The sequence below is a fragment of the Osmerus eperlanus genome, chromosome 9 (genome assembly GCF_963692335.1).
Source record: "Osmerus eperlanus chromosome 9, fOsmEpe2.1, whole genome shotgun sequence".
NCBI lineage: Eukaryota > Metazoa > Chordata > Actinopteri > Osmeriformes > Osmeridae > Osmerus > Osmerus eperlanus.
Genome location: NC_085026.1, coordinates 17,576,509 through 17,596,406, shown reverse-complemented (window position 1 = coordinate 17,596,406; position 19,898 = coordinate 17,576,509). Strand labels below are relative to the sequence as shown.

The following is a 19,898-nucleotide window of genomic DNA, read 5'->3' as shown; positions in this document are numbered from 1 at the left end:
TTATCCATAAGGAACAAATATGACATTTGTTGAATTATTTATGTGAGTAATGACTAGCAAGCAAGCTGACAGATAATTGAGTACATTATAATGTAGTAAAAAAAAATAGCTGGCTAACCTAGCTAACGTTTCTGCACAAATACTAGATAGCTAGAGCTAGCCTAACGAGCTACCTTTACGGTGAGTTAGGTAAACCTCACCGTAAATGTAGCTCGAAACGTACACTTTGAACCCCTGACCAATGAGTGACTGAAGCGCGTTGATTGAGGATCTATCTTATAGAGCAGCAGGCCTTGTAAGTGGATTTCACATTGAAAGACAGAATATTTTCCATCACTTTATTTCCATAATCAACCAAGGATCTGCAGTGCAGAGAACCCAAACATTCAGAAGTGACGGCCAACAAGCTTTGCCATTTTACAAATAAAAAAAACCTCATCTCCAACTCATAGGCAACTATTTCACAATTTTTACATAGATTAAAATCCCCAAATAAACCCCAACAATCACTTATACTTTCCAAGTATAAATCACTCAAGTGATAATTTACAACTATGACTCCAATGTTGTCCAGTGAAATACTTAACACAAAATCCTTCAAACCAGTTCCTTTCATCCTTCACCTTACCTAACTGTCCCTTTCCTAATGCACATGGTTGAAATCAACATATTTCAGAGGCAAATAAGATGTGAAGAGCTTAACTTATCTCAAACGTAAAACTGTGTTAGCTCTGACTGGATAGCCAAAAGCAGGCCCCTCCCCCAGCACCTGTACCTGTTCAACAACAAGTGTGAGGTTTCATGAGATCAATCTCTTAGTGGCTGAAGTAGATTTAGCTGGCAGGCTGTGACAGTAGAGGAGTCAGGGTGGAGCTGTTAAGTGGACTTGCATGTGCATCTGTGGTGCTCCATGAGGAGCAGCAACACAGTGAATGTTAACGTGGGGAAAAACGTTATTTGGACAACACTGCTTAGTGCCTCTTAATACTGTAGCGCTAAAATGGTTGCTTTTCACAAATGGTGTGACAGTTCCCTGGTCGGCTCACGTGATCCTGCTAACAGTGCAGGCTGTGAAAACCTATCCAACAGGAACAGGATCCAACAGGAACAGGATACAACAGGAACAGGATACAACGGAACGTGGCAATGTTATTTTGCATGAAGTAACTTATCTACTTTCCAGCTTGCTCGGGTCTATGTCGACAAACACGAACGTGGTCGTTGCAAATGCCTAAAATAAATACAGAGAAACATACATACAAACACAAACAAACCACTTTTTACACGCAGTCTCAAGTCTTATAAAGTTATAAGGAGGCTTACGACAGGGGCCATAGAAACTGCTGGGCTATCGCACGGCGCAGCTGGCTGGCGTGCTCTTGGGCACAACGTCTCTGTGTGGTGGAGGTGACGGGATGCATAGAGGAGACAGGAGGACCTGAGGGAAACCCTTTCAAGCCTGTGAAGAAACACTGGTAACATGTAACTCATCCATCGGTCCAGCCCTGCATCGCTCTGGTCTCGCCCCACACCTACACCGGACCAGCCAGACCAAGACAGGGATTAAGCCTGAAACTAAGAAGAATTCAGTGAAGATCTCCGTTGAAAAATGTTTTAGTCTAGGACTAGGCTTAATCCATGTCTGGGGGACTGAGCCGAAAGTTTCACAGTCACAGACCCCAGTGAGTCTTACTTCACAGTGACATCACTGTGGTTTAGCGCTGCCTAGTCTTCCCATAGCTATTCACCTGTCCAGGTACCATCACAGGGAAAGGGTTTGAATAAGGCAGGTTTTAACAAAAACAAACAAAACAATGACAGCTTGACTACACAGTATCATAAACAAGAATTCATCAATGGCTTGGGTCAACACACACTGAGTCAATAAGTTAGAACACAGAAACAGACATGGGGATTTTCTTGGCTTCTTTAAAAACAAAAATGAAAAAAAATTAAAATTGAAAATAACCTCTAGAGGCCTTGAAATCTTTATACTTTCAACCAAAACCAATAAACTGTAAAACTCTAACCCAAATAGTACGAAACGTATCCCTTCCCCAAACAAAAGAGATATTTACACATCAAGTCCCTTCTCTTCAATGATCAAATCAAAAGGCATGAACCTTTGCAGTAACATGAAAACCTATATACATGTATGTACACACAGTATGTTGAAATAAAAGGGTGATATAAACAAGCATCCATCCCTGATGTCTTAAGGCCAAAGTGCAGTGGGCTGAACAGCATATCCACACCATGTGTAGGCTACTCTTCAGATTAAACGTTCCAGAACTTTACGGAAGCATAAAGCGAAAATCTAAACTCTGTACATCTGTTGCGCTAGTGCTATGTTGTCTCTATATAAAACTAAGCAACGCTAGCATCTAGAGTAAAACTAGCCCTACCAAAGCTTTTTTTCGTGTTTGTTTTTTTCCCCCCACCAGTTCATCTTCTATAGCATTTTTTTTTTTTTTTTTTTTTTTTTTTACTCGACACAAAAGCAACGTCATATGTACACAGTGCTGTTAGCATACAGAGGTGCAGCTAACAGAGCCTTCTGGGACTTCCTGTTTGACTTCCTGTAATGCCCTCTGACTGTAATGCACCTGTAATGCACCTGAAAGAGCATCCTGGTTGGTTGGGTTGAGTCTGAGAGGAATGGCCCCTGTCCAGAGCAGGGCAGTATGTACCAGGTGTGCTGTTGTGCTGGTGAGGGCAGAGCCTCTCTCCTGCTGGATGAACTGAACAAGCAGCTGTAGAGCAGCCTGGACCAGCCAGCCAGGCCTGATGTAGAACAGCCTGGATCAGACAGCCAGGCCTGATGTAGAGCAGTCTGGATCACAGCCAGGCCTGATGTAGAACAGCCTGGATCAGACAGCCAGGCCTGATGTAGAGCAGTCTGGATCACAGCCAGGCCTGATGTAGAGCAGTCTGGATCACAGCCAGGCCTGATGTAGAGCAGTCTGGATCAGACAGCCAGGCCTGATGTAGAGCAGTCTGGATCAGACAGCCAGGCCTGATGTAGAGCAGTCTGGATCAGACAGCCAGGCCTGATGTAGAGCAGTCTGGATCAGACAGCCAGGCCTGATGTAGAGCAGTCTGGATCAGACAGCCAGGCCTGATGTAGAGCAGTCTGGATCAGACAGCCAGGCCTGATGTAGAGCAGTCTGGATCAGACAGCCAGGCCTGATGTAGAGCAGTCTGGATCAGACAGCCAGGCCTGATGTAGAGCAGTCTGGATCACAGCCAGGCCTGATGTAGAGCAGTCTGGATCAGACAGCCAGGCCTGATGTAGAGCAGTCTGGATCAGACAGCCAGGCCTGATGTAGAGCAGTCTGGATCAGACAGCCAGGCCTGATGTAGAGCAGTCTGGATCACAGCCAGGCCTGATGTAGAGCAGTCTGGATCAGACAGCCAGGCCTGATGTAGAGCAGTCTGGATCAGACAGCCAGGCCTGATGTAGAGCAGCCTGGATCAGACAGCCAGACCTGATGTAGAGCAGTCTGGATCAGACAGCCAGGCCTGATGTAGAGCAGCCTGGATCAGACAGCCAGGCCTGATGTAGAGCAGCCTGGATCAGACAGCCAGGCCTGATGTAGAGCAGTCTGGATCACAGCCAGGCCTGATGTAGAGCAGTCTGGATCACAGCCAGGCCTGATGTAGAGCAGTCACTCAGAGCATGCCGAAGCCCTCGCTGCCCTCACTGATGGCCAGCTTCAGCATCTTGTGCAGCTCTTCGTAGGAGTCGTATGTGGGGAGGCACAGCTGGTTGAAACTATGGAGGGACGACAAGGACACACAGTGAGAGACGGCTGTTAGCCTGTCCAGCAGCTTAGAGACAAACAGAGATGGGAAGTAACAAAGTAGGCAAAAAAAAATAAAAAAAATAAAGAAACTGTGTTTATGTGTGTGAAAAGTAAAAAAAATAAAATAAAAAAAACAGACCGAAAAATGTAAAAAATAATTTATATAGGTTCAAAAGTTATTTTAGAGTAAAACGTTTTGAAATAAAACAAAAGTCTGAACAATTTCTTTTGAAAAAAAAAAAGCAGGTTATATTTTTTTTGGGGGGGGGGGGCGGGGGGGAGTTACAAAAAAGTTACAATAAACAAATAAAGGAAATATATAGTTGGAATAAAAGTTGAAAAACTTTTGCCACTTCCAACAACAAAAAAAGTATGTCAGAGCCCATACTTAATCTTGGGCTGTCTCAGACCCCCCACATTGCAAAGGTTAAAAGAAAATTATTTGTATTTGTTTTTGTATTGGGTAAAATTGGGTAAACACAACGATGGTTCGTTATGAACCTTTGGGTCATGTGACCCGAAGGCAGCACGAGGGTTAACTTGAGTGAAAAAGTCTAGTCAGTACTTCAACTTTTACCAGAGTCATTTTAAAACATGAGTATCTGTACTTCAACTTGAGTGAAGGATGTGTGGACTTTTGCCATCGATGGAGTCAAACAAGCCCATACCACACCAGGCTCAATACATGAGATTAGTACAGGAGCAAGATAGAGTGACTGTGTGTTTGAGGGCTCACCAGGTGTGTGCGGTGGGCAGGGTGCTGTGTGTGTGTGTTTGAGGGCTCACCAGGTGTGTGCGGTGGGCAGGGTGCTGTGTGTGTGTGTGTGTTTGAGGGCTCACCAGGTGTGTGCGGTGGGCAGGGTGCTGTGTGTGTGTGTTTGAGGGCTCACCAGGTGTGTGCAGTGGGCAGGGTGCTGTGTGTGTGTGTTTGAGGGCTCACCAGGTGTGTGCGGTGGGCAGGGTGCTGTGTGTGTGTGTTTGAGGGCTCACCAGGTGTGTGCGGTGGGCAGGGTGCTGTGCGTGTGTGTGTGTTTGAGGGCTCACCAGGTGTGTGCGGTGGGCAGGGTGCTGTGTGTGTGTGTTTGAGGGCTCACCAGGTGTGTGCGGTGGGCAGGGTGCTGTGCGTGTGTGTGTGTTTGAGGGCTCACCAGGTGTGTGCAGTGGGCAGGATTCTGTGTGTGTGTGTTTGAGGGCTCACCAGGTGTGTGCGGTGGGCAGGGTGCTGTGCGTGTGTGTGTGTTTGAGGGCTCACCAGGTGTGTGCAGTGGGCAGGGTGCTGTGTGTGTGTTTGAGGGCTCACCAGGTGTGTGCGGTGGGCAGGGTGCTGTGTGTGTGTGTTTGAGGGCTCACCAGGTGTGTGCGGTGGGCAGGGTGCTGTGTGTGTGTGTTTGAGGGCTCACCAGGTGTGTGCGGTGGGCAGGGTGCTGTGTGTGTGTGTTTGAGGGCTCACCAGGTGTGTGCGGTGGGCAGGGTGCTGTGTGTGTGTGTTTGAGGGCTCACCAGGTGTGTGCGGTGGGCAGGGTGCTGTGCGTGTGTGTTTGAGGGCTCACCAGGTGTGTGCGGTGGGCAGGGTGCTGTGTGTGTGTGTGTGTTTGAGGGCTCACCAGGTGTGTGCGGTGGGCAGGGTGCTGTGTGTGTGTGTTTGAGGGCTCACCAGGTGTGTGCGGTGGGCAGGGTGCTGTGTGTGTGTGTTTGAGGGCTCACCAGGTGTGTGCGGTGGGCAGGGTGCTGTGCGTGTGTGTGTGTTTGAGGGCTCACCAGGTGTGTGCGGTGGGCAGGGTGCTGTGCGTGTGTGTGTGTTTGAGGGCTCACCAGGTGTGTGCGGTGGGCAGGGTGCTGTGTGTGTGTGTTTGAGGGCTCACCAGGTGTGTGCGGTGGGCAGGGTGCTGTGTGTGTGTGTTTGAGGGCTCACCAGGTGTGTGCGGTGGGCAGGGTGCTGTGCGTGTGTGTGTGTTTGAGGGCTCACCAGGTGTGTGCGGTGGGCAGGGTGCTGTGCGTGTGTGTTTGAGGGCTCACCAGGTGTGTGCGGTGGGCAGGGTGCTGTGTGTGTGTTTGAGGGCTCACCAGGTGTGTGCGGTGGGCAGGGTGCTGTGTGTGTGTGTTTGAGGGCTCACCAGGTGTGTGCGGTGGGCAGGGTGCTGTGTGTGTGTTTGAGGGCTCACCAGGTGTGTGCGGTGGGCAGGGTGCTGTGTGTGTGTGTGTGTTTGAGGGCTCACCAGGTGTGTGCGGTGGGCAGGGTGCTGTGTGTGGGGGCAGCGATGATCTGGAAGGAGGGGCAGAGGGTGTTAAAGCCCCCGGGGGGCAGCTGGGAGGAGCCTGTGGTGAACTGCAGCAGGCGTGCCAGTTCCTCCTGGGTGAAACTGGACACCACGGCCCAGAACCACTTCATCACCTGGAACACACACACACCACAGGTTTGATTTTGTATCCTAGTGGGTTCCGACCATTCACTCCCATTCAAGATTGTGTTCTCTAACCACTAAGCCCTAACCCTAACCCTTATTGTAATTTGAACCAAATTCGAACTCTAACCCCAAAAGCATTGGAAGTGATGTCAGTGTGGACCAGAGCAGGTGGTGAGTTTGCTACCTTCTCTCTGAAGTGCCAGGAGCCTCCGACGATCACAGCATGAGTCTTGAAGTCCTGAACGTTGATGTCTCCAGTCCCACACATCAGCAGCTGCACACAGGACAGGTTCAACATCCTCAGACACCACAACCTCCTCACAAACACCACGACATCCTCACAGACACCACGACATCCTCACAGACACCACAACCTCCTCACAAACACCACGACATCCTCACAAACACCACAACCTCCTCACAAACACCACAACCTCCTCACAAACACCACGACATCCTCACAAACACCACGACATCCTCACAAACACCACAACATCCTCACAGACACCACAACCTCCTCACAAACACCACGACATCCTCACAAACACCACGACATCCTCACAAACACCACAACATCCTCACAGACACCACAACCTCCTCACAAACATCACAACATCCTCACAAACACCACAACCTCCTCACAAACACCACGACATCCTCACAAACACCACGACATCCTCACTAATTCCACGACATCCTCACAAACACCACGACCTCCTCACAAACACCACAACCTCCTCACAAACACCACAACCTCCTCACACACACCGTCCACACCACTCCACTTAGCAACGTCTGAGAGCCAGGGCTACTCACTCACAAGACAGAATGACACATACCTCTAACTCGTTCTCATCAAATATGGCCAGAAGGTTCTCTGGAACAAGTTCATTCAGACCTGCAGTTGAAACAGCTGTTAGTGTCGTGGTCCAGCTATTCAGAGACTTGACAAGCACACAGCATTCCTACGTAACAGTTTGGGTTTCCAAACAACCAGAGTACCTGTTAGACATGTTTGTGTGCTTACCTTTGAGGAAGTGCTCCACCTCCTCCCTCACCTGGCTGGCCAGCCGGTACTGAGACAGCAGGTTCAGGTAGTGCATCTTGTTCTCATTATTCACAAGAATCTGGGCTCCTCCGGCTATCAGCTCCACCACCTACAGGAGGGCAGCAGAGGGCATGACTGGCCAAGCACATCTCACCCCCCACATCATGCTAATCCTCGACTTAAACGCCCACACAGAACACACACACACACACATACAGAACACACACACACATACAGGACACACACACACACACACATACAGGACACACACACACATACAGGACACACACACACACATACAGGATACACATACGTCTGTGTGTGGGACCAGAGAGGGAGAGGCTGCAGGCTAGTTTCAGTCCTGAGAGTTCACACCACTGTATCTGGTGTCTGATAGGGTTATGGTAAGGACTGTATAATCACCCTCTCTAGCTGTCCTGACTTGCTGTACTTCTCCTCAGCGAACACAAGGTCCATCTCGCTGACGTCGTTGTTTAGGATGAAGCAGACCTTGGTCTTATAGAACTCCTGGTCGTCTGCCTCAAAGTACTGCCACGGAAAACAAAATGAAAACGAAGGGGAAAGGGAATTCAAATAAACACTTTTATATTGGATCTCACTGGAAAACAGAGATGACTCATCCACTTAGAGGGGTGAAGGCTGGGGTCCTTGTGCGGTGTTAACACCACAGCGGTTTGGCCGCTGAGATATGAAATAAACAGGTTTCATTCCTCCGGCCGTGAGATGACATCAGCCAAGCAACCAGACCCAGGGAGAGACCTGGGAGGAACCCCAGACCTTCACCTGGGGTGCAGTAGGCTGACATGTGTGTGAGTGTGTGTGTCAGTATGCATGAGTGTGTGTGAGTGAATGAGAGAGCGTGTGAGTATGTGTGTGAGTATGAGAGTGTGTAGTTTGAGTGAGTGTGTGTGTGTGTGAGAAAGTGTGTGTGTGTCTCATACCTTGTAATTCATCCTGAGGCCGATGATCTGTGCGAGGAATGAGCGGGTGAAGCGAGCGCGGACCAGCTGCTTGTAGGCTCCGCCCAGTGCCGACTCATACAGACACTTCCCCACCACGCGGCCCGCAAACTCGTAAATCTTCAGACGCAGGTGGACGGGGCGCTCTGCGTTGGGGTGGACCTGGGGGGAGGGAGCAGTCATTAGCTCACACACCTTCCCTCCTGGACTGACACACTAGAGTGACCCCAGCCCAGAGAGCCAGAGGGTTAGAGAACAAGGATTACCAAGCCCTGGTTGTTGTCGCTGAAGCGTGTGAAAAGCTGGTTGGACGTATCGAACAGGGTCTTGCATATGAGCTCGAACCATTCTCTACGAGGGCCTCCCCAGTCCAGCGCTGAGGGGGAACACACACACACAGTCAGGACATCGTGAGGTATCTCCACCCCCCAGGTCATGTGTCTCTCCTGTGTGTTGTTGCTCACCAAGCACTGGACTTACCCTCCTCATCCTGGAACACCACCTCAAAGTTCTTACTCCAGTCTGACACAGAGAAGTTCCTGGTGGCCTTCAGAGACTGAGGGAAGGAGGGGGAAGAGTAAGAAAAAGCACTAATGAAGCTGCACTTCTAAATCAGCCACCTAGCTGAGCACTCACAGAGTCCAGCATGCTGTGCCTGCTGATCTTCAGGCAGGTCTTGGTGCGAGGCCTCTTGGAGTGGATGTTTCTGAGCTCTCGCTGGAAGAAGCTCACCTTGTCCTGGAACGTCTCAGAGCCTCCTGCAGACACAGTGACTCCGTCACAGCACAGCCCAACACACACACAGCATAGCCCAACACACACACACATAACACAGCCCAACACACACACACAGCCCAACACACAGCATAGCCCAACACACACACACACACACACAGCACAGCCCAACACACTCTCACAACCCTGGACAACACCAGAACCACAGGAGGGCTGTAGTGAGTGGAAAACAGCTCAGACTCACCGATGTTCTTATGGAGGAAGCGTATGAACGTGGCGGCCATGATGTTTCTGTCTTTGCAGCTGAGCTCCACTGGCGGCTGGATCCCATCGTCCACCACCAGAGTCAGGTACTTGTGAACAGGGTCAGGGCCATGGTAGGAGAACTAGGGGAGGGGAGAGTTCAGCCATGCCCGTGTGACACACTGGGACCCCACACACTGGGACCCCACACACTGGGACCCCACACACTGGGACTGCACACACTGGGACCCCACACACTGGGACCCCACACACTGGGACCCCACACACTGGGACCCCACACACTGGGACCCCACACACTGGGACCCCACACACTGGGACCCCACACACTGGGACCCCACACACTGGGACCCCACACACTGGGACCCCACACACTGGGACCGCACACACTGGGACCCCACACACTGGGACCCCACACACTGGGACCGCACACACTGGGACCCCACACACTGGGACCCCACACACTGGGACCCCACACACTGGGACCCCACACACTGGGACCCCACACACTGGGACCCCACACACTGGGACCCCACACACTGGGACCCCACACACTGGGACCCCACACACTGGGACCCCACACACTGGGACCCCACACACTGGGACTGCACATTTAAGTGCAAAACATTTTTTTATGAGCTAGCTCATGCTTAAAACAAGTACATTTGGCTGCCGATGCAGTATAAAAATGTCCCTTAAATTGACAAATTATTTCACTAAAATAATGTGGTGTTTACTATACAATTGATCAGCCATTTATACTAAAAACAAGTCTAACTAGATTTAAAATCTAAAAACAAGATGATCACACTCCTGTTCCTGCTCACCTTAGTACCAGGACACACTCGGAAAGTAAAAAGGCGCCAAGGAATAATTTTCAAGTAGAACTCCTTCACAGAAAGTTGCTGTGTAAACAAAGCGATTGACTTGGTTATTAAATATATCACCATTCACCACAGACTGCCACCTTAAAAAGAAACACTGAACGTAACAGTGTCTAGACCAGCGGTCTTCAACCTGATTCAAATAAATGGGTGGTTATCAAGCTCTGCAGAGGCCTTATATCGAATATTCTGATTATTCTGAATACATCTGAATCAGGTCTGTATGGGAGCAGAGAAACATCGACAACATGCACAAATCCTCCTCGTTCTTCCCCCCTCTCTCCAGGTACCTTTGGCGATATGTAGCAGTAGACTTTTTTGGGCTTCTTGACCTTCTCTGGCTGCCCCTCCACGGGGGGGTCATGCTCGTCCTCCTCGTCCCCCATGGAGGGCCGTCTCTGGGGGGCCAGCAGCGAGGAGGCGGGCAGCTGCCAGGGGGAGCTGTAGGCCCCGCTGCTGTAGAGGTAGGCCTCAAAGTAGATGCTAATCCCTGGGGTGGACACGTTCTTCTCCACACAGTTCTTCTCGTTCTCTGTGGGTGTCGGGGTTTAAACGGGAAGTAAAGTGTTAGACAATAGGCTACTGCTTCAACCAAGTACAGATATTTGTGAAGAACATTTTTTAAAAGTTGTCAGAAAAATGTATAGTGAAATCAGAAGGTTGTTGGTTCGATTCCCGGCCGTGCAAAATGACGTTGTGTCCTTGGGCAAGGCACTTCATCCTACTTGCCTCGGGGAGAATGTCCCTGTACTTACTGTAAGTCGCTCTGGATAAGAGCGTCTGCTAAATGACTAAATGTAATGTAAATGTAAAGTACTGACACCAGAAAAATCTACTTAAGTACAGTTACGGTTATTAGTTGGCCAAGGACATCAATGAATAAGGCATTGGGAAAGTTCATTTACATATTCAAATATATCTAACTTAACGTTAGCTAGTTACAGCTTCTTCGGTACTGTAACGTAGCTTATAACCTCCTCTGCCCTGTTTGTCACAGCCTGACTGAGCGAGCCGAAAGAGCTTCGCTGTATTCCATCTGTTTGTTTGGTTGTCATGACTTCGCGAGTGATTGACGTCATTGAAGACTGTTAGTTTGAGTTCCGTGGAACGAACAGCTCCCCGCAGTCGTCGAGTTGCAACTTCATGACATTTCATACAATTCTAAAGCAGCGGTGGCAGTGATAATATAGCGGAAACACTGGGGCGCAATTACTGCCCTTTCTAGACTACCAAACGTAATACATTTTAACCGGTTAAGTTCTTAACGGCAATGACATCTCTACTCCTGTGACACACTGACCGCTGAGGACGATGATGTCGAACTCTCCGTTGCTAAGGAGCTGGTCCTGGTAGGAGACGCGTGCACGGAAACAGCCCCTCCTCCTCAGGGTGAGCTTCAGCAGCACCTGACACAGCAGCTTGTTGGACGACAGCACCTGGCTGTAGCAGTCCTCCAGGCTGTCCTCATCCACCGTGCCCAGCTGCAAACACACACACACACACACACATTCAGCTCAGTGGTTAGAGCCCCGCAGAATGATAGGTTGCAGGTTTGAATACGCCTCTGTATTGCTGCTTTGGATAAAACCATCTGCTATGTAAATACAGGATACATCTCAGGGTGCCAGTGATACAGCGCTGTAGACAGCCAGGTGGTGTGTGGTGTGGTGTGGTGTGGTGTGGTGTGGTGTGTGGGGTGCTCCTACCGAGTGGATGTGGACGGTGTAGTTGAGCTCGTCTGTGAGGGAGGTGGAGGAGCTGGTGGGGTTCCCGTACTCGTCTCTGGGCTCGATCTGCAGCACGTGCTGCTGCCCGCTGGTCAGCAGCAGGGTGGAGAAGTGGTACGCTATCTTGGTCTTGGAAGGGACCACGGTACCTGGGGGACCAGCAGAGAGTCAACGCTGACAGGGGGAGAAGGAGGAGCCTGATTGGAGGACCAGGGTTGAGGAGAGCTATGTGCCAACCCAGTGATCCTGAGCAAGGAGACTGATTGGATGATTGTTCAGCAGACTAAACATCAGGGGTGTGTCGGTGTGACTTGAAACTCAAACAGCTGACAGCCACGTTACCACAACAGATGGCTTTCCAATAAAATACAAACTAGTAGATATTTCGGAACCGTAGAAAGCATTTGCTCTCCTTGTACCTGGCTGGAAGATCTTGTTGTAGGGGCTGTAGGCCACGTTGAGGCCTCCCAGCTTGACGGCGACCTCGTAACGTCCGGCCTTGCGGACGGTGAAGGCCACCTTCACCACGTTGGCCTCGGGCTCCTGCAGGACTTCCTGGGTGACGGGGATGTCCAGGGCCAGCTCCACGTGGGTGATGTTCACTCTCAGCCCCACAGGCCTGTGGGCTGGGAAGGGCTGGCCGTTCTTGTAGAAGAGCTGGGGGGGGGGGGGGGGGGGGGGGGAGCGGCAGGGTACGCAGGGTCAGACAGTAGGGGTGGCGGGAAAAAATCGATTCATATTTGAATCGCGATTCAGTCTGCTTGTGATGCAGATCTATTCACAATTTTTTCTTTTTTATCTCGGAAAAATCGTGAATCGATTTTTACTGGAATCGTGACCCCAAGAAACGATTTGAAAAGGTAGCAAAAGATTCCCCCCCCTATCAGACAGGCTTCACAGCAACGCGGCAGGAAGCAGACACAACTGTAAACCAGATGCGCTTTGACTCTTATGACAGTCCCTCATGTTTGGAGACCCATTCATCCCTGAAGTACAGGCAGTGTAAACACTGCAGGGTGGATGGTGCAGGATGGTGCAGAGACAGGTGTGGTCCGTCTCACCTGAACACGGAAGCTCATGGTCTGGCCTACTTCCTGCGGGTCCTTCCAGTCCCAGGACACCCTGCAGGAGCGGGGGTCCAGGTAGTTTCCCCGGACGTAGTCGTAGATGCTTCGGTCTCCACGGCGCCCTGGGTCCTCATTCTGCAGGAAGCTGACCACCCGGGCGGCGAGCTCACAGAGGAACTTGATGGTGAAGACGAACGCTATGATGGAAACAGTAATTCCACCTGGCAGAGAGAGAGAGCATGCTGGGAACTCCACAGAGACAACACGGCATTCAAGATGACTTACTGGAACTTCCTCTAAGAGACCATTTGAAAGATCAGACGGGTTAGCTACGTGAGATACGGATGACACAAGAACAGACAGATGAGGAAGTATTATTTGTGTAACATCACGTGCAAAAAATCTAAGTCAACACCCTGAAAGACGCTGCACTTGGGTGCCAGTACAAGCGGCCGGTGCAGCCTGACAGGAAACCATTCCACAATCCAAACACCTCTACATGTCTGAGTAAACTCACCAATCACGTAAAACATGAGGTCCCTTATCAGAAAGCACAGCGCCACAGTACAGCCAAATATAAGAGCTCCGGCTGAAACAGATGAAGACAGACACTGTTAGCGTTCAGATCAGAGTCTGTGGCTGAGCAGGCAAATAACATGTTTCACTTTAAATTCATTTCAGTGTTGATGTATTCACTATGAAACGGTGCACTTAAAGTAAAATGTTAGCCAATATCCTACCATAGTTGGACTTTGCACCCTGGATGACCCATGTTTTTCTGAACTAGCTAAATGCTACTGGCATGTCACACAAAGTTTCCGGAACAAATAAAGAACATATCTTTCTGTCTGGTCAAGTAGCAGACCACTCAACAGACACTTCAAATGGAAATGTAGCTCACAAAACCCATTACACAATATAACACAGAACCCCTTATCAGCTACTATGCTGGAATGTAGCCTGTAAGGAAACTGCTGCGCTCCTTTCAGGGAGAGGCAACAGTCCTGACAGTTTACCTGCCTCCAGTCCAGACAGTTTACCTGCCTCAAGTCCTGACAGTTTACCTGCCTCCAGTCCTAACAGTTTACCTGCCTCCAGTCCTGACTGTTTACCTGCCTCCAGTCCTGACTGTTTACCTGCCTCCAGTCCTGACTGTTTACCTGCCTCCAGTCCTGACAGTTGAACTGCCTCCAGTCCTGGTGTGTGACTCTACACACGTAACAGGTCCTTATCTCGCACCGTCTCTGCAAGCAAACAGTAAACCGTCCGTTTTCAGGCACTCACCGATCGACCACTTCTCATTCAGACGCCTCTCTGCTAGACTGTGCACCAGCTGGATCTCGTAGTCCTGGTCACGGCTCCCCCTGGAGGCCTGGAGGACCTTGACGCCGGTGGACAGTTTGATGTAATCTTCGTAGTAATACCCCCACGCAGCCAGCGACAGCTGCAACTGACTGTCAAACTGGGCTAAATCATCCAGATTCAGACAGCCCAGCTTCCTTAGTCTGCATTTGGACCACAAACAAAAAAACGATTGTAACAAAAATATATAATCAAAATTGATCCACTTTAACAAGCCAGTGGTCTCACTGGCACACAGCAAGTTCCAAAGAAGTCGATTTCAACTGAGGTCAATTTCACAGTCAAGGACATGTTCACGGATAAAAAGGAAACAGTAGTTTATTATCCTGATTTGCATGGGAATAACCTCTACCTTTGAGGTTGTGTAAACAGCAAGCTGGACTGGGACAATGAGTGACCCCCTTCTCTTCCATGGAGAGATGGCTACTTCAGATGACACTATGGCCCAGTTTCTCAGACATGGATAAAGCCTAGTCCTCAAGTAAGAGAAATATTTTATGAAGATCTCCATTGAAACAAGTTTTAGTCTAGGACTAGGCTTACTCTATGTCTGGGAAACTGAGCTTAGATGTTCCAGATGCTTCTCTGGGAGGTAAAAAGTTTAACAGCTGCAGTGGCTATTAGAACCACTGTCTGACATTAAGATAGTGTTTACACAAGATCAAATGTTGATGTCAATGATTTATAACTATGACTCTTAGTATTTGATTGAATCAGTATGCCAATTGTGATCTCCTATGACCTTCTATGTTTTATGGTCTTTGATGAATGCTAATAATAAGTACTTGGTTTGAAAACCTAAATAGACAAAGATGCCCGCAGTTTATGCGATATAGTTACTGTAAACTACATAAACCACAGTGACCTTTTTACATTTTGTTTACCTCCAAACTCAAGCATAAACTTAAAACACGAGTCACGACTCTGGGAGTCAACGCAGGAACACTAGAGCATGCTGCAGGGCCAGCAAATCCCTCACATCTGCAGCGCTGCAGACAAGCTACCATGTGGAACAGCCCTTAAAGAACAGTGATGACTGCAGCAACCCTCGGAAACACTGCAGTCTTCTCAGCTCAATGTCACCAAGCACAGAGAGCAGGGAACAGGGATGCTGCCCTCTGCTGGACTACGAGAGAACACAGCACAGCAGCGTGTCTCCTGCAGACCAAACGGTTACACAGAGAGTCAGGCTGATGAGAGAGTCAGGCTGATGAGAAAATCAGGCTGATGAGAGAGTCAGGCCGGGAGAGAGTCAGGCTGATGAGAGAGTCAGGCCGGGGGAGAGTCAGGCTGATGAGAGAGTCAGGGTGATGAGAGAAGCAGGGTGATGAGCGAAGCAGGCTGATGAGAGAGTCAGGGTGATGAGAGAAGCAGGCTGATGAGAGAGTCAGGGTGATGAGAGAAGCAGGGTGATGAGAGAGTCAGGGTGATGAGAGAAGCAGGGTGATGAGAGAAGCAGGGTGATGAGAGAGTCAGGGTGATGAGAGAAGCAGGGTGATGAGAGAGTCAGGGTGATGAGAGTCAGGCCGGGGGAGAGTCAGGCCGGGCGAGAGTCCGGGCCACCTTACGTGTGGTAGTAATGCTCCAGGTTCTGAGAGCAGAGCCACTCCTGGAAGGCAAAGTCTCTGAGCAGGTGGATGTGAGCCTGGGCCAGCTCGCTCCAGCGCCCGGCCTCCTTCACCTCCTCCTCCAGACGGCTTAGCGCTGTCAGGATCAGCTCCTCCAGGGTCTGCACATCTGGGCACACGCACGCACACGACTGTCAGTCACAGCAGCCTGGCTGAATGAGATTACTACACATCTTAAGAAAGTAGATCGTGAATATCTTATTTGGTGTGTTTATAACTGACTGACCCTGGATGTAAATTCAGGGGGATTCACTCACTTACACTTAAATGTTCTCATACTTCACTGTTACTACACGCATTGATTAGGTTGCTGATCGAATAAATTGCCGTATAGGAACCGACCTTCAAATAAGTGTCTGTATTCTGAGAGGTTGTGCCCTTGAAGCCATTCTTCAATTTGACTCTCTTTTCCTTTCTTCCAGCGCACTTCCCAGAAGAATATCCACGATGCAGAGCAGAAGAGAAAGGTCAGCAGGAAACGGCGGTCCATCAGACCATCTTCAGACAAGACTATGATTCCCTTCGCTTTCCCAGAAACCGCCGCTCTTCACAAAAGGACTCGATCGGTTTCAAGGTGCCAACTCCAGAAGTCTCGAATACTGTTCGCTTATTTCTCTACACATGAACAGACAATAATGTTTAATTGATAAAGCTGTATTCACTGTACTCTTTAACTTAACAGAATGTCAAGTTACCGTCAAGCCAAAAAAAACAACACTGGAGGCGTGTTGGGTGACGGGACAGCACATACAGTATCGTTCCCAATGAATTAAATATGCATGAACGACCAGGTCAAAAGTTCCCATTACACTTAAGGCCTAAACTAGTTAACTTTCTTGTCTATGTTATCTATGCAATTATGAAAGGCCAGGCCCATTTAAAACTGAATTCATTTTCAATTTAAACAATACTGACGTTAAGGCATACGTAGCACCATAGTAAACAAGGTTAGCTAGCTAGCACTAGCTAGCGAACGCTGGCACTTATTAAAATGAGACACTATACTAGCTAGCTCTAGCCTATTTGCCATCTAAATTACATAGCACAAACAATTATATAGCTAGCCAACTGATTGACATTTGCATTTACCAGTGTTGGGTTGTAACATGTCTCTCTAGATAGCTACGCTAGTAGATAGCATTCCCTTTCAAGCAACATCAGCAAAAATATAGTTTCATTTCAAAATTCTAGCACATAACAAAGTAGCCTTCCATTTAGCTAGATAGGTTCGGTGTCGGGATAAACAAGAGAATCTGGAAATGAGAATCTGGAAATGACCTTAATGTAACACCAATAAAATGTAACACCATGAATTCAGGTGCTTGTCTAGACTAGAGTAGTTAGATAGCTACTAGCTACTGAGCTATCTAGCTCAGCGAGCTGACAATGTCAGGGCATAACATGATGGTTTAGCAGGACACATACTGTTAATAGCGCTACAGTGATCAAGCGTGCAAGAAACGCATCAACAAAATAGCACCACGTTAGCAAGATATCCACACGACTTCTGACAATCCAATTTAGCTACATGTCTCTTAACGAGAATAAAATCCTTACCTCAGCTTCTTAGCTTCATGGTAGCACCCATAGCAACCGGAACTTGTCTTTTTTCCACAACCGGAAAATGGTCGGCTGGCGTTGATGACGAATGATTCGTGTTGCAGGAGCTGTCGCACGAGGACTGCAGCGAGCCACATAAACAGCTGAAAACTAGTTTTGTATCTTAAAACATGGTAAATCGCAACTTGATTAATATTTCGGAAAATCGAATAGTTGAAATCTTTGTAACTGAAGGATGTTTGGGTAGTCGCGCTTGTCTTTGTTGTTATGTTGTCTAGCTAGAACTAGCTAGCTAGGCTAAGTTGCATGGTGGAAGGTACACTAGCTAGCCTAGCTAAATTAACTAGTTTACAACTTGAAATGTGTTTTCTTCGTTTGATTTAGGGGAAACAGAAGACTAAGAAGTTTGCTGCTATGAAGAGAATGATCAGTTTAAAAGACCATAGAATGTGAGTATGTAGTAAATTATATGTAGTATCTATTGACTAAATTAAATTAAATGTCTAAATGGAATGTGTAAATTATTTTTTCCTTAGAAAAGAGAAGGATCGTGCCAAAGCAAAGGAAAAAGTTAAAAAAGATCCATCTGCAATCAAGGAAAAAGAAGTGTAAGAGTTTTAAAATGGGCCGGATACATGAAATTAGACCCCAGACAGCTTATTTTTTGCTGTCTTTTCTATTCACATTTACATTTTTTATTTTGTATCTCCACAGGCTAAAATATCCTTCATGCCTGTTCTTCCAGTATAACACACAGCTTGGGCCCCCATATCACATCCTGGTTGATACAAATTTCATAAACTTCTCCATCAAGGCCAAACTGGACATTGTGCAGTCTATGATGGACTGCCTGTATGCCAAATGTGAGTAAACATAATGGATGCATCCCTGTTACTGTAAGCAACAAGTCATGTTGGAGCCCTAATGACTGTGTCTATCCTGTTATCTGTTGCGCAGGTATCCCCTGTATCACAGACTGTGTCATGGCTGAGATAGAGAAACTTGGGATGAAATATCGAGTTGCTCTGAGGTAAAACTACCCCTTTTAAATACGTACGTAAAAAACATCGTCTCACTTGTTTTTGTATGTGTAGTATTTCAAATCGTTACCATCGTTATCCTTTCCCTACTGCAACAGCATTGTTAATACACAGCAATAAACCTGTTTTGGTGAGTTTGACCAAAAGCCGTATTCAACCATGTTTCACGTTTGTAGAATAGCGAAAGATCCTCGTTTCGAGCGACTTCCCTGCACGCATAAAGGAACATACGCTGACGACTGCCTGGTCCAAAGGGTAACACAGGTGATGCACCTCTACCACAGCCGCACAAAATACTACACACGCACTGAGCACAGGTGATGCACCTCTACCACACCAGCACAAAATACTACACACGCACTGAGCACAGGTGATGCACCTCTACCACACCCACACAAAATACTATACACGCACACACAGCACTGAGTTGTCGTTTGTCTCTGGAGAGAAACTCTTAACTGATTTGTATTTTTCCATTACAGCACAAGTGCTACATCCTGGCCACCGTAGACAGAGACCTGAAGAGGAGGATCCGGAAGATTCCAGGTGTACCAATCATGTACATCTCAAACCACAGGTCAGAAAATGCAGTGGTGCTGCCAGTCAGGTTGCTTTTCCCCTCCTTGGTACTCGAACTCGAGCCCTCTGACCCGCAAGCGCGACTAACCAGCTGTGCCAACAGAAAGCTATCTTGACTCTGGCGCGGGTGGACTGTATTTATACTTGAGGACGGTCTAATCTTTTCACATTGGCTACATAACGTGTGTTGAAAGTGTCCTGAAGTACGTGTTTGTCTTGTTGTTGCTGTACAGGTACAACATCGAAAGGATGCCAGATGACTATGGCGCTCCGAGATTCTAACATTGATGGGTCATGGAGTGAGAAATGGACTCGGAGGTCCAGTTGTAATATAACTTGAGCCATAGGTTTTATTGGCTCACACGTGGTTCTTGGACTTTTGAGACTGTAATATTTGCTGTATTATTTAGTTTTTTGTCATGAGGGGTGTTGGTTGGTGGTGGAGGGAGGCCAGTGGAGGACCTTGCATTTATGAAGAGAACTGCTGGTTCATCTGTTTTACCAGTTTATGATTATGTATTGCAGTGCAAATACATTCCACCTTTCAATGTGTGAAAATGAATAAATAAGCCTGGATTGATGCATTTAAAGTCTCCTGTTTATGGTGTGGCTATGATTTACATTTAGTCATTTAGCAGACGCTCTTATCCAGAGCGACTTACAGTAAGTACAGGGACATTACCCCGAGGCAAGCAGGGTGAAGTGCCTTGCCCAAGGACACAAAGTCATTTTGCACGGCCGGGAATCGAACTGGCAACCTTAAGATTACTAGCCCGATTCCCTAACCACTCAGCCACCTGATTCCCGAATGATAAA

At 48.3% G+C, this 19,898-nt stretch overlaps 2 protein-coding genes across 5 annotated transcripts; one reads left to right on the top strand and one right to left on the bottom strand.

The window, feature by feature from the left end:
- Positions 1-324: 324 nt before the first annotated feature.
- On the bottom strand, positions 325-17,576 carry arel1 (apoptosis resistant E3 ubiquitin protein ligase 1). 3 transcript variants are annotated; one of them, XM_062469923.1, is made up of 23 exons: positions 17,461-17,576; positions 16,246-16,518; positions 15,844-16,012; positions 14,198-14,418; positions 13,431-13,502; positions 12,908-13,134; positions 12,266-12,503; positions 11,826-11,995; positions 11,420-11,600; positions 10,410-10,651; positions 10,063-10,140; positions 9,219-9,360; positions 8,876-8,997; positions 8,720-8,795; positions 8,506-8,615; positions 8,222-8,401; positions 7,683-7,808; positions 7,239-7,368; positions 7,051-7,109; positions 6,396-6,485; positions 6,023-6,198; positions 3,489-3,775; positions 325-2,784 (listed from the first exon to the last, which is right to left on the bottom strand). In XM_062469923.1, exons 2-22 carry the CDS (start codon positions 16,391-16,393, stop codon positions 3,673-3,675), a joined length of 3,060 nt encoding a protein of 1,019 aa, XP_062325907.1. In that variant the 5' UTR covers positions 16,394-16,518; positions 17,461-17,576; the 3' UTR covers positions 325-2,784; positions 3,489-3,672. The 3 variants fall into 3 exon arrangements, with proteins under 3 accessions (XP_062325907.1, XP_062325908.1, XP_062325910.1); XM_062469924.1 differs by lacking the exons at positions 15,844-16,012; positions 16,246-16,518 and having other exon boundaries at positions 17,461-17,494; XM_062469926.1 differs by lacking the exons at positions 14,198-14,418; positions 15,844-16,012; positions 16,246-16,518; positions 17,461-17,576 and adding an exon at positions 13,654-13,797.
- Positions 16,333-19,666, top strand: fcf1 (FCF1 rRNA-processing protein). 2 transcript variants are annotated; one of them, XM_062470063.1, is made up of 8 exons: positions 16,333-16,477; positions 17,848-17,912; positions 18,000-18,071; positions 18,178-18,326; positions 18,421-18,493; positions 18,680-18,767; positions 18,986-19,080; positions 19,316-19,666. In XM_062470063.1, the coding sequence occupies exons 2-8, from the start codon at positions 17,878-17,880 to the stop codon at positions 19,362-19,364; spliced, it is 561 nt and encodes a 186-aa protein (XP_062326047.1). In that variant the 5' UTR covers positions 16,333-16,477; positions 17,848-17,877; the 3' UTR covers positions 19,365-19,666. The 2 variants fall into 2 exon arrangements, with proteins under 2 accessions (XP_062326047.1, XP_062326046.1); XM_062470062.1 differs by lacking the exon at positions 16,333-16,477 and adding an exon at positions 17,524-17,636.
- The last annotated feature ends 232 nt before the right edge of the window (positions 19,667-19,898 follow it).